The sequence below is a fragment of the Rhea americana genome, unplaced genomic scaffold (assembly GCF_003343005.1).
Source record: "Rhea americana isolate MKP2758 unplaced genomic scaffold, rheAme1 scaffold_384, whole genome shotgun sequence".
Classification (NCBI taxonomy): Eukaryota; Metazoa; Chordata; class Aves; order Rheiformes; family Rheidae; genus Rhea; species Rhea americana.
This window is the reverse complement of record NW_028186517.1, coordinates 118,731-133,981: the sequence shown is the minus strand read 5'-3', so window position 1 is coordinate 133,981 and position 15,251 is coordinate 118,731. Positions and strand designations below refer to the sequence as shown.

General features: G+C 63.8%; 2 protein-coding genes across 5 annotated transcripts; one reads left to right on the top strand and one right to left on the bottom strand.

The window, feature by feature from the left end:
- Window positions 1-21: 21 nt before the first annotated feature.
- On the top strand, window positions 22-12,237 carry UBA7 (ubiquitin like modifier activating enzyme 7). Of its 4 annotated transcripts, none has more exons than XM_085313408.1 (24): window positions 22-94; window positions 169-337; window positions 1,607-1,741; window positions 1,957-2,063; window positions 2,755-2,845; window positions 3,049-3,190; window positions 3,431-3,528; window positions 3,690-3,836; window positions 3,972-4,130; window positions 4,401-4,508; window positions 4,617-4,697; window positions 4,799-4,954; window positions 5,129-5,294; window positions 5,518-5,714; window positions 6,366-6,430; window positions 6,793-6,976; window positions 7,092-7,166; window positions 7,587-7,773; window positions 8,044-8,153; window positions 8,503-8,589; window positions 8,708-8,899; window positions 11,254-11,355; window positions 11,452-11,552; window positions 11,999-12,237. In XM_085313408.1, the coding sequence occupies exons 1-24, from the start codon at window positions 42-44 to the stop codon at window positions 12,123-12,125; spliced, it is 3,039 nt and encodes a 1,012-aa protein (XP_085169534.1). In that variant the 5' UTR covers window positions 22-41; the 3' UTR covers window positions 12,126-12,237. The 4 variants fall into 4 exon arrangements, 3 of the variants coding, with proteins under 3 accessions (XP_085169534.1, XP_085169533.1, XP_085169535.1); XM_085313407.1 differs by lacking the exon at window positions 8,044-8,153 and adding an exon at window positions 7,355-7,476; XM_085313409.1 differs by lacking the exons at window positions 8,044-8,153; window positions 11,452-11,552 and adding an exon at window positions 7,355-7,476.
- A 198-nt stretch (window positions 12,238-12,435) lies between these two features.
- On the bottom strand, window positions 12,436-15,107 carry INKA1 (inka box actin regulator 1). The gene is made up of 2 exons (XM_085313405.1): window positions 15,018-15,107; window positions 12,436-13,428 (listed from the first exon to the last, which is right to left on the bottom strand). The coding sequence occupies exons 1-2, from the start codon at window positions 15,066-15,068 to the stop codon at window positions 12,499-12,501; spliced, it is 981 nt and encodes a 326-aa protein (XP_085169531.1). The 5' UTR covers window positions 15,069-15,107; the 3' UTR covers window positions 12,436-12,498.
- Window positions 15,108-15,251: the final 144 nt, after the last annotated feature.

Genomic DNA, 15,251 nt, shown 5'->3' with positions numbered 1-15,251 from the left:
GCCGGGCGGAGCGGGGGCGGTGCCGCCGGGGGAGCGCCGCCATGGCGGGCGCGGAGCCGGCCGCCGACGATGAGGGGCTGTACTCCCGGCAGCTGTGGGTACCGGTGGCCGGGGGAGCCGGGGACCCCGGGCGCCGGCCCCGCCTGACGCCCGCCGTCTCCCCCGCAGCTACGTGCTGGGCCGCAGCGCCATGGAGCGGCTGGCGGGCGCCGCGGTGCTGGTGGTGGGGCTGCGGGGCCTGGGGGCCGAGGTGGCCAAGGCCCTGGTGCTGGCTGGCGCCCGCGCTGTTACCCTGCACGATACTGCTGCYGCCGGCCCTGCCGACCGGGCCTCACAGGTACGGCGCGCCACAGCGCAGCGTGGCATGGCTGGGCACCCCCTCTGCCCCCTCCCCGGTCCCCAGGCCTGCTGCAGCCCTCTGCGGTGCCTGACTGCCCCCTTGTTGTCAGGGGTACAGCCCTTGGGGTGCTCCTCTGTCATGAGTACAGCCCTTGGGGTGCCTACCATCATGGGTATTGCTTGGGGAGCACCCCACTGTCATAGGTATGGCCCACGGGGTGTTCCAAGTCATGGGGGGCAGTCTGGAGAGCACCCTCACCATCATGAGTATGGCCTTTGGGGTGCCCCCAGTCATGGGTACAGCCCTTAGGGTGCCCCATGGTCAGGGCTTTGGTCTATAGGGTGCCCACCATCGTGGGTATGGCCCAGGGAACACCCCACTGTTGTGAGCATGGCCTTTAGGGTGCCCCCAATTACAGGTACAGCCTTTGGGGTGCCCCACTGTCAGGACTATGGCCCATGAGGTGCCCACCATAACGAGTATGGCCCAGGGAGCCCCCAATCATTGTGGGTACAGCCCTTGGGGTGCCTCACTCTCCTGGGTGTGGTCCACAGTGTGTCATGGTTATGGCACTTGGGGTGCCCCCTCATCGTGGTGCAGCTCTTGGGATGCTTTCCCATCATGGGTCTGGCTTGGGGAGCATCCCACTGTCACAACTACAGCCCTGCAGTGCCCCACCATCATGGGTATGGGCCTGGGGTGCCCACTATCACGGGTATGGCCTGGGGAGCATTCCACTGTCATGAGTGTGGCCCTTGGGGTGCCACCCCAGCCCTTAGGGTGCCCACCATCATGAGTATGGCCTGGAGAGCACCTCACTGTCATGGTTATGGCACTTATGGTGCCCCTCCATCATGGTGCAGCCCTTGGAGGTGCCCCCATCATGAGTATGAYCTGGGGAGCACTCCACCATCACAGGTGCAGCCTACAGGGTGACCACCTGTTCTTCTCATTGGTATGGTCTAGGGTGCCCTGGGGTCATGGGTGTAGCCCACAGGATGCCAGCTGTCATGRGTAGAGCTCGCAGGATGCTTCACCAACATGGATATGGCCCCAGGAGCCCTGCCATCATGGGTACAACCTGTGGGGACCCTCATCCTCATAGCTGCTGTCCAGGGAGTGCCCTGTCATTACATGTACAGTCCACTGGGTGTCCTCATAAGTACRGTCCCCAGCACAAGCTCCTGTCCTCGGGGAGTGTCCTGTTGTCATGGGGCAGTTCCTCCAACCTATGTGGATGGCCCCCACTGTGCGTCTGTCCCACAGTTCTTCCTCACGGATAGCAACATGGGCCAGAACCGGGCCGTGGCATCCCAGCGGCACCTCGCAGAGCTGAACTCCCATGTGTTGGTGACAGCCCACACAGAGGAGCTGTCAGAGAACTTCCTCACGTCCTTCCAGGTGAGCAGGCTCTGGTGCTCCAGTACGCTGAGCTGGGAAGAGTGGTCCTTGGCTGGATGCTGTCCCCTGGACTGGGCAGCCTTCAGAAGGGCAGCATCAAGCCAAGGCTGCTGTTGTCGCCTCCGAAGCCTTGGCACTTCGCTCCAGCCCTGAGCTGGAGTGGCAGTGGGGGCCACCCACCACCTGCATGGATGCAGACACAGRCCTTGATGCAGGTTGTGGTGCTGACTGACTCCCCACTGGAGGAACAACTCCGCATTGGTGACTTCTGCCATGCCAGGGGTATCTGCTTCATTGTGGCTGATGTGAAGGGCCTGGCAGGGTAAGCGCATGATGCCCAGTGTCCCTGTGACTGTCCAGGCTGGGCCCCTGGTGGCCCAGCCCCTGCTGCCTAGGGTGGGCAGGCTGTGGGAAACCTTGCACCCTAAACCATGTGGAGGCAGGAACCATTTGGGTCGCTCTGCTCTGGGCAACAGTGCCTCAGAGCAGGTTGCTCAGGGCTGTGTCCAGTCAAGCCTTGAATATCTCCGAGAACGGCAGTCCCACAACCTCTCCAAGACTCTGTTTCAGTGTTTCGCCACCTTTAAGATGAAGAGTTTTTTCTGTATGTCTAAGAGTAATTTCCTGTGTCTGAGCCTGGGCTGTCCTCTCTTGTCCTGCTTCTGTGCAGCTTGGGGAAGAGCCTGGCTCTGTCTTCTCTGCACCTTCCCATTAGGCACTCCGGCTGGGCTCACACGTGCTGAAGAGAGAGGCAGGACCCTCCCTCCCCCCCGCAGTCTTGCTTGTGCGACCCAGGTTACCTTTGGCATCTTTGCAGCAGGGACACACTACTGGCTTCTGGTCAACTAGTTGTCCCCCAGCTTCTAGCCCTGGTTTGCAAAGTTGCTCTCTAGCCCATGACCCCCAGCCTGTCCTGCTGCCAGCATTATTCCATCCCAGGGGCAGGACATGGCAGCGCACTTTGAATTTCATGAGGTTCCTGTTTAACAAACTTGCTGTTGCTCCTATCTCAGGCAACTATTTTGCGATTTTGGGGATCACTTTGTTGTTCATGACCCAACGGATGCTGACCCGGTTTGTGCTTCTGTGCAGCACATCTCCCAGGTAGGAAGTGAACCACAGCAGGCTCCAGCATCCACACTGCCTTTCTGCTCTATGATGTATCCCAATAGCTTTCTGTGTTGTGTGTCCATTCCCTAATGTCCCTCTAGCTCCACTGCACTCTCCCAAAATGCTGGCACATCCTTCACCTGATTCAAGTCATCAGGATCAGGGTTTCCTGCGTTCATATTTCTTTTTCTCCCCAGGGCAACCCAGGAATTGTGACGTGTGCAGCAGGAGAAGATGGCCGTGGCCACCTTTTCTCTGATGGTGATGTGGTGACATTCTCAGGTGTGGAGGGCATGATTGAGCTGAATGGCCAGCAGCCCTGCCCTGTTCGTGTGCTAGGTGAGCCACCAAGGTAGGACCAGGCAGTGAGGGAGTCCCACTGGACGACGGGCCTGCATGCTGTGCCTTGATCTGGACTGCAGAGATTCTCTTCACCAGGGCTTGATGGGATGTTGCTCTGATCTGCCTGCAGCACTGGAGCTGCAGTCTGATGTCCTTCAGAAATATGGTTGATTCTGAGCTGTGACTGTTTCTCCATTTGCCTGGATATGCTCTTCCCCCTTTCTTGCTCCTTCACAGATGCCTTCCGCCTGGAGATTGGTGACACGAGCTCATTCTCGCCATACTGCTGTGGGGGCCTGGTTTTGCAGGTGCATCTGCCCCAAGAGCACTCATATGTAAGTCTGCCCTTGACCTCATGGTGCTGCAAGCCTGGGTCACACTTGGACCAGGTGTGTGGACAAGCCACTGTAAGGGAGATGCAAGCCCAAGGGGCTGTGGCAGTCTGGTGCTTCTGGAGAGGTATCTTGTGCTCAAGCACTTGGGACACTGCTTGCAGGAGCCCCTGCGTACAGCCCTGGTGAAGCCGAAGATTCAGGTGTCAAATCCTGAAGACCTTCCACGCAGCCGCAGCCTGCACATAGCTTTCCAGGCCCTGCACGCATTCCGTAAGGAGCAGGGGTGCCTACCTCGGCCCAGGGTGCAGGTGAGGCCCTATCCTGCTCCTTCCTAGCCTTCCTCTGGCCTGTCCTTGGTCCTGCTCTCTCCATGTGCTCATCCTCCTGCCACCTTATCTGGAGGCATCCTGTGCATGGGGCATCTCTCACCTGCTTTGGCCCAGGGGGATGCCGAGCGGGTTCTGGAGCTGGCACGGAGCCTGGATGAGCAGCAAGGACCCCTGGATGAGGATGTTGTGCGAGCCTTTGCTAGCGTGAGCGCAGGGGACCTGAGTCCCATGGCTGCCTTCATGGGGGGCCTGGCAGCCCAGGAGGCGCTGAAGGTAAGTAGGGTGGGGATGGGGCCATGGGGGATCTGCTGCAGACAGCGGACACGTCCCAGGTGACACTGGCAGAGGTTGTCTTGCTCGGCGTGGCCATCCCACAGCCTTTGATGACCGCAAGAGGGCACATGCTGTCTGCTTAGGGCTCTGCCAACCCAGAGGGAAGGGTCTGGGTCACCCATCTGGGGTACAGGGAAGGAGCCCAGCTGGGAGGCCGGAGCCCAGCTGCGAAGCAGGTTGCAGAGCTGGTGGGGTCCTGTTTTTGCCCAGGCTGCCTCGGGGAAATTTCTGCCACTGGATCAATGGCTCTATTTCGATGCCTTAGAGTTCCTGGACTTGGAGGGGGCTGCGCAGCTGACAGAGGAGGACTGTGCCCCGGTGAGAGCTAGCTAGTGCCTGAGCCTGTCCTGGCTGTGCCAGGTTGCTACCTGGATGGTGGGGACACTGCAGCCAGCCACACTCACTGCAGCTCATCTATCCCAACAGAGGGGTTCTCGCTATGATGGCCAGATCACGGTGTTTGGGGCAGACTTCCAAGAGAAGCTGGGCCACCAGAAATACTTTGTGGTAAGCAGGGGAGGCAGGGCCGCTGTGTGAAAAAGGCCTCCAGAGGCCTGCAAAGTGCTTGACCAGCACYGAGGGAGATGGCAAAAGCTCTGTCCTGGCAGGTGGGAGCTGGTGCCATTGGCTGTGAGCTGCTGAAAAGCTTTGCCATGATGGGGTTGGCTGCGGGGACAGGCGGGAACATCACGGTGGCCGACATGGACACCATCGCACGCTCTAACCTTCATCGGCAGTTCCTTTTCCACTCAGCGGATATATCGGTGAGCCACAGCCAGGCAAGAGCCAAAGCACCTGGCCCCATGCTCCTTCCTCAGGAGAACTCAGAAACTTTGCTGTCCATAGGGCCAGGGTGGGCTCCCTGGACAGGTTCTCCCTGGAGATCGGGGCTGGGGGCACCAGGAGGGGAACTGACTGTATCCTCGCTGCCCTCACAGAAGCCAAAGTCAGAGGTAGCAGCTGCAGCTGTGAGATGTATGAACCCTGACATCAAGGTGACGGCACACCAGAACCAGGTGGGGCCTGCCATGGAGCTGATCTACGGGGCTGACTTCTTCAAGCATCTGGATGGAGTTGCCAGTGCCCTGGACAACATGGAGACACGTGAGTGCTTGGGGCAAGTGGGAGCCAGGCGCACGATGGTGCTACTTGGCTGCAGGCARTGTGTGCCACGCTTTGCATGGGTTTGGGTGGGCAGCTGCCACATGTAACTGTAGGGGAGAAGAGGAGTCTGGTGCTGTCCATCCAGGGCTGGGACCAAACCTGTCTCCACTCCAYCCAGGCAAAAGTGCCTTTCTGGCTCCTGGACACTCCTTGCTCCCCACAGGTGCTTACTTGCAGAGCTGCTGCCTCCGCTTCCTCAAGCCTCTGGTGGACTCAGGAATGGAGGGCACACGGGGGAATGTGCTTGCCATGGTGCCCCACCTGACCAAGGCTTTGGGGCCTGCCAGTGACCCTGTGGWCAAGACCTTCCCCCTTTGCACCCTGCGACACTTCCCCCAGACCATTGAGCACACGCTGCAGGTAGGGGGCCATGTTCAACTAGAGCCAAGGCTGGGCCCACAAGACATCTGTGCCCCCTGGCACTGATCGAGGAAGCCCCCGGCCTTTGTTTTTGCACAGGAAGCTGTTTCCCCCCCTCAAGCCCCAGACCCGCGCTGAGCTGTAAGGAGCTGCTGGCCACGGGCAGGATACAGGCCCCAGCTGTTTCCTGGCTGGAAGCCCAAGTCCAGCATGCGTTCCTGCTGAACGGTTTCCCCGCCCCATGCAGCTCCACCGCCTTCCTTAGGCTCAGACATGGCCTCTCCCTCCCTGGCATGAAGCCCAGGGCAGCTTGGGCTGGGGTTCCTGGGGACCATGGGGTGCTGTAGCCCCATGCATCAGCCCATGCGTCAGAGTGGACAGGGCTTAGGACCAGTTGTCCCTAATTAGAGGTGCTGAGCAGAGTCCCAAACCTGGATGCTCCTYTTGCAGGGGTTGGCAGGGACTAGCAGGGTCTTGTGGGCTGCACTAYAGAGCCACGTACTGGTCTGATGGGGCCACAGTGACCCCTGGGAAGCAAGATGTCCTCCGACAACCCAAAGTGCCAGTCCCAGCCTCTGCTGCCTGTGTGCAGGGAGGTGCTGGGGTGAGCACCTGCAGCCCCATGTTCCACCCCTGCTTTCCCCTCCACAGTGGGCCCGTGACGAGTTTGAGGGGCTCTTCAGGCTGCCTGCAGAGAACGTCAACCGGTTCCTGGTGTGAGTGTGGGTGTCGGGAGCAGAGGCACACAGACAGGGCAGGGAGCAGAGCCAGGGGAGGGACCATGGGTGCTGCCAGGGCACTGCTCGCTGCTGCTGCTGGATATGTGGCTGGGGATGGGGACAGGGATGGGGGACAGATTATTGTATCCTATTCGGGGTGCCCTGCTGGATTACTCCAGGGACACTAGCCAGGCCTGATCTTACTGCTGAGTCCCCATCAGCTGGGGCAAGATAATGCCTGTTCCTACTGGTGAGAGCTCTTTGGTGGGTCAACTCTGCCTGCKGTGAGTTGGGGATGTGCCCTGCAAAGGCTGGGGTGAAGGCTGGCCTAACGACCTTAGAAATATCTGGTTTCACAGAGACCCAACTTTTCTGGAGCACCTGGAGGCACCAAAGGCTCTGGAGGTCCTGGAGCAAGTGCAAAGGAGCTTACAGGAGAGGCCACGGGACTGGCAGGACTGTGTGYACTGGGCGCGCCAGCACTGGCAGAGCTGCTACCACAATGCCATCTCCCAGCTGCTGCTCACCTTCCCCCCAGAGCACGTGAGCCTGGCACCAAACAGGGCTGGGACCCTCCTGCACCCTCCCCCCTCTGCCAGCTGCCCCCTTGCCAGTGTGGCAGTGTCCTCAAGCCTGACTCTGCTTTTCCTGTGCCCAGGAAACCAGCCCAGGTGTTGCCTTCTGGTCAGGGGACAGGAGGTGCCCCCATCTGCTGACATTTGATCCCGATGATGTAAGTGCAGGATAGAGCTGTGGGGACTGGGGTTGTAGGCCTGGCACTCCATGGAGGACACTGCGGGCTGGGGGAAAGAGCCAGGCCCTAGATGGAATATGAGGGATGCTGGACCATAGCCACAGGCTGAATGGGGGCATCATGGGCCAAACTGWTATGTGGCACCTGCTTCGTACTCTGACTTGCAGAGTCTTGGACCAGGGTCTGTCCCTGTTCCCTTGGTCTGTCAAGGCACTGTGGAGCTGCTGAGGAGATCCCATATATGCTCTGTGGCCAGAAGGAGGAGAGACATCTCTATCTCCCCCTCAGGGCAAGTCTGGGCTGCCCTACCTGGTTGTGGCAGCACAGGAGCAGACTCATAGGCTGCCCTGGAAAGGCATCCCATGGCCCTCACTGCCCTGACCTTCTCTGTACTCACAGGACACCCATGTGGCTTATGTCATGGCTGCTGCCCACCTCTTTGCTCAGACACACAAGGTTTTGGCTCGCAATGACAGGGCAGCTACTCAGGAGATCCTCCGCAACCTGGTCCTACCACCCTTCACACCYCAGGAGGGGCTCCAGATCCACATCATGGAGGAAAGGCAGGAGGTCCAGGAGGCTGTGGGTAAGGCTTCCATTATGATTTGTTTCCTGGATGCCTGGATCTGCTATGGTAAGGCTCTGGACCAGGGAGCTCTGGGTCCAACCTGTTTCTAGCAGGGCTCTGGTGTTGCTAGTTCCTGGCGCATGAGCTGCTGTAGCCATTGGTCCCTGCCACCCTAGGGCCCCAGGAGGGGAGAGCAGATGGCCCTCATCCACCAGGTGCTATGCTCTGTGGAGGCCATGCTCTCCGCCACAATGTTGGTGCAGAGGTAACACACCTTTGTGCCTCCAGACCAAGGGCGCCTGGCAGAGCTCACCAAGGAGCTGGCACGGTGGAGAGGGGAACTGTTAGAAGCCGAGGAGACACAAATACCCATCATGGAGCCCATCCACTTTGAGAAGGTACCCAGGGCTGGGCAGGCAGCAGCCTATCCACAGCCACGCTTGACTTGGTGCACAGGGCTTGAGGTAGGCATGTGCCCAGTGCTGAGCGCTATTCCCAGCGTAGAAGCTGCTCTGCAGAACTCACAGGGAAAGGCCGTGTTTGTCCTATGCATGGGCAGCCCTGTAACCCTGCCAGCTATTTCTTAGCCAGGGACTAAGGCCAGGGACTGTTTTTGAGTCCTGGCCTATCTCCCTGCTGGGAGCGTGCTGTCCTTGAGCAGCCCATGGAGTCTTTGCTGGCTCTTTGGGGTCTCTAGTGGCTGTCAGTTCCTGCAGGGTGCTGATGTCCCTGTGTTCTTCCCCATAGGATGACAACTTCCACGTGGACTTTGTCACAGCCGCRTCCAACCTGCGTGCAGAGAACTATGGCATCGCCTGTGCTGACTGGCTCACGGTGAGGCCAAGGGCTGGGCTGCCTGTGGCCAAGCACAGGCCCCTGTAGCTTTGGGCARGGTTTCGAGGGAGGCCTGGTCCTGTGCAGGGGCAGCTCGTGATGCCTGCTTCTCCCTCAGAGCAAGCGGATTGTCGGACGAATCGTGCCTGCCATTGCCACTACCACGATGGCCGTGGCCGGCCTGGCATGCCTGGAGATCTACAAGCTGGTGTGGGGGTGCCAGGACCGCAGCTGCTACCGCAACAGCAACCTGTGTCTCTCCGACTCCCTGCTGCTCCGTGTCCAGCCCCTGCCACCCTCCACCTACAGGGTAGGACTCTCCTTGTCCGGGAGTGCAGGCTCCGGGGGCAGAGTGATGGATGGGGGAGGCTTCTCCCAGGGCACAGAGCTGTCCAGCGGCCTCTGGGGCACCCTGGCTCTTGGTGCTGGCRTTTAGGGGGTCCCTGCTGCACTGCCATGAGGATCTGGGCTGGTTGCGAGGGCRCTGGGTGGCAGGGAAGGAGCTGGCCGCGCAGGAGGGACAAGCCAAGCAGCTGAGGCTGTCAGGCTCCGGAAACGGCGTTCGGGCCTGCGGTGGACTGGGCGCGCCTCCAGGCAGCAAGGAATTAGCTCCTTCCTGCAGCCTTGCCGGCCCCTGCAGCCYGGGCTGCTCGCCAGGCCCCCGCCGCCCCCCTTGCGCGAGGGAGCAGAGCGGAGCGGAGCTCCTGGGGACTCCAGGCATTGAGCCGCCAACTCTCCGCTTGCCCCAGCTTCGGGCCCATGCCTGAGCAAACGCATGTGGGCCCAAGGGGGCTGTTCCAGCCTGGCTCTGGTAGCCGTGGGGCTGAGACGGCGCTGACGCCCCACGGTTGGGGGGGGGGCATGACAAGGCGGTAGCAGGCCACAGCCGCCTCTCACATCTGGCTTATGGAAACCAGCTGGAACAGCCAGCGAGCGGCTGGCACTGGGCCCCGTCCAGAGCCGAGTGCAGGGCTGCCTGGTGGGGGGAGCAGGGCCGGGGGTCCCGGCCTGCGAGGGGCCGCCCGGGGCCCGTGTGGGGGCCGGGCTGTGGCGAGCTCGTGGGGATGTGCYGGAGAGCGAAAGCAGAGCCGTGGCGGGGGCGGGGGGCAGTCCCAGATTGGGACCGTCTGGGCGATAGAGGCCTCTTTGTCTGGGGGTTTATGGCGTGCGAGGCAGCCCTTCCTGTGCGGCAGGAAGTGCCGATTGGAACCAGATTGGCCCGGGGGGCCCAGAGCCGGGGGCAGGAAGAGGGGGAGGGGAGACGCCTTCAACGCCTCCGCTCCGGCTCCGGCAAGGACTCGGGCCGCCCGGCTGCAGCAGCGCCTTGCCGCGCCTGCGCCCCATGGCCCTGCACCGTGGGGTGCTGCCCAACCACCCCAACCTCCCCCCCCTGCATGGCACCGAGGCAGCTTCTGCTGCCCCATGGGGATGAGTCCCCCGTGGACAGGGCCGCCGGGGTGTCGGAGATGTGCCRCAGGGCTGGCGGACCTCTTGCTGCCTCGGCAGCTGTTGGGTCCAGGGTCCGCGGACCAGCAGCGTCCTTCGGTGGAGGATGCTCCTCTGTATATCTCTGCGCCCTCTGCTCCCTTCGCTTGCTCGGCATCCCCGGATCGCCCCGTAGCGGCTCCTGGTTCCTCCGTGTCCCACAGCAGGGTGTGCCAGCACGTGTCCCGCTGTTTGGCCACAGTGGGAACACCCTCCCTGCAGGCCCGCTGGGGGCGACCGGCGATGCAGAGGCGCCCAGGCGAGCAGGCCTTGGGCTGGCGAGGGCGGCTTCGGCCCCGCACTCCTCGCGCTGGCCGGGATGGCTTTTCTGGGTGGGGGCAACGGGGCTCCCTGCGTGCTGGGCTAGGCAGGATGAGCAGTGGCATTCCCTCCATGCTGGGATCACTCAGGCTTGCGCTACCTTGGTGAGTATGGGGTTAAGCCCCTTTCCGCCCGGGGTCYGATTACTGCAGGCGAGAGAAGGCAGGAGGTGAGAGGCTGCAGCAGAAGGCAGGAGGCAAGAGCAGCCAGGTGCGATYGCCCCTTCCCAGCTGGGCGAGAAGAGATGGAGCCAGCGCCAGGACTCGCACTGCCCCGCAGTGAGGGCAGATGGTAGGGTGGCCATGCCAGATGGTGCTCAGCCCCGTGGGCGCTGAGCCCCGGCACACCTTGGGCCAGGCACGGAGGCCAGCAGAGCCCTCACCGGGCCTGGGTGTGAGGCAGCAAGCACTGATGGCTCCGCTACTCATCCCCAAGCGCAGCGCTGCTGTTGGCTACCGTCGCGGGGGAGGCCAGCAGCCCGGGGGCCCCCTTGGGCTGGAACCGGGCTCACGAGGCCCCGGGRGGCTGCAGGAGCAAGAAGAGGCAATTGTGTGGGGCTGTGCAGCGCTTCAATGGGGCTTTGTGCAGGGTCTGTGCCCCAGGCCAGGCTGGGGCTCTGGAGGAAATGCCAGCTCCCCAGACTGCCCCGCAGGAGCCGGCAGTGCCGAGGGGACGGCTGTGCCCCGGTCACCCCCGGACCCAGGCAGTCCTGAGCCTTGGTCCCAAGCTGTGCCTTGGTCCCCCTCTCTGGCTCTGTGCTTTCTGCCCTGGGCACAGGCTGTGCCAGCCCTTCCCTCCCCGCGGGGCTGCAGCGGGCCGGGCTGGGGCCTGCCACTACCCTGGGCTCCCCCCTTGCAGTACGGCCAGAAGGAGTGGAGCTGCTGGGACCKGCTGGAGGTGCAGGGAATTGGCGCCGATGGACAGGAGATGACCGTGCGGGAGCTGCTGGACTGGCTGCGGGTGAGCCCAGCCTGGGCAGCGCAGAGCCGCTGGACCAGGCAGCGCTGCGCGGGGGGCTGCGCGCAGGCCCGGGACCCTGACTCCTGGCTCTTGCAGAGGGTGCACGGGCTGGCTGTGACCATGCTCCTGCACGGCTACACCGTGCTCTACAACAGGGAGCAGAACGAGGAGACGCGGGCCCAGCAGCAGGCAAAGAGGTAGGTCCCTGGCTCCTTGCCCACTCCTGTGGCCTAATCCTGCCCCCAGCAGTGTCTCCCCCCTGGGGCACAGGGGGGAGATGTCTGCCCCCTCTCCCCCCGCCCTGTGCTGAGCTGCTCCAGCTGCAGAGCTGCTCGCAGATGGGTCCGTTGCTCCAGCCTGCCGCAGGGTAAACATCCTGCCGTCAGCGCTTCCCGTGGCAGGACCCCCGGCTGGCCCCTCGCTGTCTGCCCAGCCTGGCCCCACAGGCGCTGCTTCCCTGCCCTGAGTGGGGAGGGAGCCTGCAGCTCGCTCCTGGGTGCCTGCCCAGGGCGCTGGGGGTGCTTCCTGAACCCTCTCTTTGCAGGAGCCGGCCAAACATGGCCTTTCCCATCCCAGAGGAACTGGCCAAGCTGGGGGAACCAGCCTGCCCCCACCTCAACCTTTTTTCCTTCCCCCACTCTAGGCTTTCAGAGAGCCTGGAGGGTGCTGGGGAGCCGCGGCCCCGGGAACTGGAGCTGCAATACGTKTGCGAGGGAGAAGAGGATCAAGACGAGGACTCCTGTCCCCGGCTCCTCTGCTACCTGCCCTGAGCCTGGAGTGGGACACCAGGATGGCCMTGCCAGAGGCAGCAGGCCCCGGCTGCCCATTGGGACCACACTGTACTTGCTGCCCCTGGTAATAAAAGCTGCAGGATTAGCTCCAGTATGTGGTCACTCCATCAGCCCTCACCGCAAACACCCTCATGCTGTTACAGTGTGACACCAGGACACCCAGTAAACACAAACACCCTGTCCCTTCTCCTGCCAGGAGCCTGGGCTGCTGAGCCAGGCAGCTAGGGTGCTGAGAGCCCTGTGATGCTGCAGAGGAACCCTCACCCCCCAACAAAGCCTGCTGCGGCTGTACCGTACAAAAACAAGGTTTATTTACAGTGGTGAAAGTGGGTGCAGGCAGTGCTGGGTAGGGCTAAATGTAGCCGATAACGTCGTTGCAGATGATGGGCTGCCGGCTCCGGCTGTTCATGAGGGCTGTGAAGCGGTTGAAGTCTGTGGCCAGCTGCGCAATGTTGTTATGGGACTGGTGGAAGTAGGTGCCCTTGGGCTGGGCGCCTAAGCCTAGCGGGCAGGAGAGGCGCTTCGAAGCGTCCCGGCCCCCAGGGCGGGCACCCTCGGTGGCCCGGGGCCGGGCCATGCTGGCCAGCTTGCGGCGCACGTTGCCTGAGAGGTTGAGCAGAAAGCCATGGGGTTTGCCCAACCAGCGAGAGGGCTCGGTGGGAGGCAAGCGCCGCGGCTCAGCTCCCACCTCTGGCAGGTCCATCCAGTTCTCCACCAGGTCAGCGAAGCAGTTGTCGCCMAGCACCAGAGGCTGGCGGTTGCGGCTCTGTGACAGCAGCGATACGGTCCAGTCCTGCGCATCCCCCGGTTCCAGCACCCGCCACTGCTCCAGGCAGGCGTCAGACGTGGACTTGGGCCGGGCCCTCCGAGTCGGGGCGGGCACCTGGCCTGAGCTGCCACGGAGGAAGGCACCCACAGAGAGCCGGTGTGCCCGCTGGCAGGGTGGTGGCCGCGGGTGCCGGCGCAGCACAGGTGCCTCCTCCTGCCACGTGCCCCCCGACACCTCCGAGTAGCCCGAGTCAAACTCCAGGCTCCGCTCGCTGGCRGGGGGGGACTGGGCCGCTGAAGCTCGCTCGTCCTCCTCCCCCCCCGGCTCCACGCAGCACGCTGAGTCTGCCTCTGAGACGTCTGARCTGCGGTTGGGGCTGCGCTGGTCCCAGTAGGGCCCAGGCACCGGTGGGGGGCGCGGGGCCGGGCCCTGCGCCCGCTTGAGGTCGTGCAGAGCCTGCCTCATGCAGTGCATGTGGGCCTGCAGCGCGGCCCCCGCTTCCCGCAGGCACAGCTAGAGGGGGAGAAGGGCARGTTAGTGCGGCAGCCTCGTGGCTCCCGGTCCCCCTCCCGCGTCTGCACGGGCAGCCGGCCCACAGGAGGGCAAACGCAGCCCGTGTGCCGCCCGCCTTTGCCCGGCGCCAGGCACACGGTGCTCCTCTGCTTGCCCGGCTCTGCGGCAGCAGCGTGGGGGGATTAGCCCCCGCCGTGGTGCTTGGTGGTGCCTGAGCACAGGCAGGCTGCAGCTCGCTCAGGGCCAACCCCGGCGGGTGGCGGGGGGGGGTGAGGGGGTGGCTTGGCCCTGGCGCCCAGGCCACAGAGCGGCGTCTGCCGGAGCTGGGCGTGCGGCTTGGCGCGGGGAGCCGCGCACGCAGGCCTCGGCTTGCCTGCAGCCCCGGGTCCCGCTTTCGCGCTGCTCCTGCACGGAGCCRGGCTGACGTGCAGCAGCATGTCGGGGTGAGCAAGCAGCCACCCAGCCCCGGCCACAGCCTGCCGGGAAATGACACAGGGCCATGGCACGTAGGAGCCGTGCGCTGCCGCTGGTGCCCTCCTCCCTGTGCAGCCCCCAATCTGGTTAGGGTGGCCGCTTGGGCACTCGACCCGCGGGCCCGAGCTGTGCTTGGTGGCATGGGGCTGGCCGTGTTCCCGGSCACCCATCCTCCCCACCTCGGGCGCTGGGGTGGGGCGTTCCCCCCACGCATTGGCAAGGTCACCCCACCCTATCCGCCCTCCAGCTGTGGACACCCCGGGGTGACGTCATGGCTCAGCTGGGCCTGGGGTCACGGCCCCCCCCCCAAAACGCCAGCGGGGAGGGTACAGCTGAGGCTGGAAATGAGTTTTCCCAAGTGGGTATTTGAGGGAATGGTTTGCTCAGGAGCCAAGCCGCTCCTTTTACTTGAATTCCTATTGTTTGAACCGAAAAAGCAGGGGTTTATGTCCGCTTTCCTTTCTGCTCGGAGGCTGCGAGGAGCAGAGCGCAGCCCGCTGTTTCCTTCAGTGCCCAGCTAGAGCCGTCCGCTGCAGTGAGCGCCCCGTTCCTGTCCCCACCGGCCGGGTGCCCTCCGGGCTAGCCCCGCTGGCGACGAGCCGTAGGCCCCGTGCTGCCCTGCTGCCCGGGGACCCCAGCGCCAGCTGTGGAGCCGCAGGAGGCGGCGAACCGGCCGGCAGGGCCCGTGGGCCCAGCCAGGCCGCCTGCGGCCACGCTGTCACCATGGGGTCCTGCGGCCCCTCGCAGCCCAGAGTGGGTGTGGGGAGGGGTGGGGGGGCGCACTGGTCTGCTGCGGGGCAGGGCGGCAAGTAGGGCCAAGGAGGTGACAGTGCCGGGGCTGCCACCCCGAGAGCTGCCACCCGTGTCCCTTGCGTCATCCCGAGGGGGGCTCGGGACGCTCGYGTCCTGCTGGGCGCCTGCGTCCCCCAGGCGCCCGCATCCTCCTAGCTGCCCCATGGCTCCCCGGCGTGCGCGGTGGGTGCCGCCTGCCTCCCGCGTGTGCTGTCACCGCGCTGGGACCACCGTGGCCGCTGCGCCTGGCACCGCGACATCACGGCAATGCCGCTGCGGTGGGGAACCCCGGGATCGGTGCCCCCCCCCCCCCCCCCACTCACCACGTCGGCGCGGAGCTGGCCGAGGCGGGCGTCCAGGCGGGCGCTGTGCATGCCCCCGCCGCGCGGGCTCGGCTCGGGCTCGGGCTCGGGCTCGGCGATTTCCCTTCCCCTCGCTCCGCGCAACATCCCGATTCCGCCTTTTCTGCCCCCTCCCCCCCGCGCGCCGCGCTCGCTCGCTCTGCCCATTCCCGTTCTTTCTTTCATTCCCTCCGCTCCCGACTTGCCGCCGCCCCC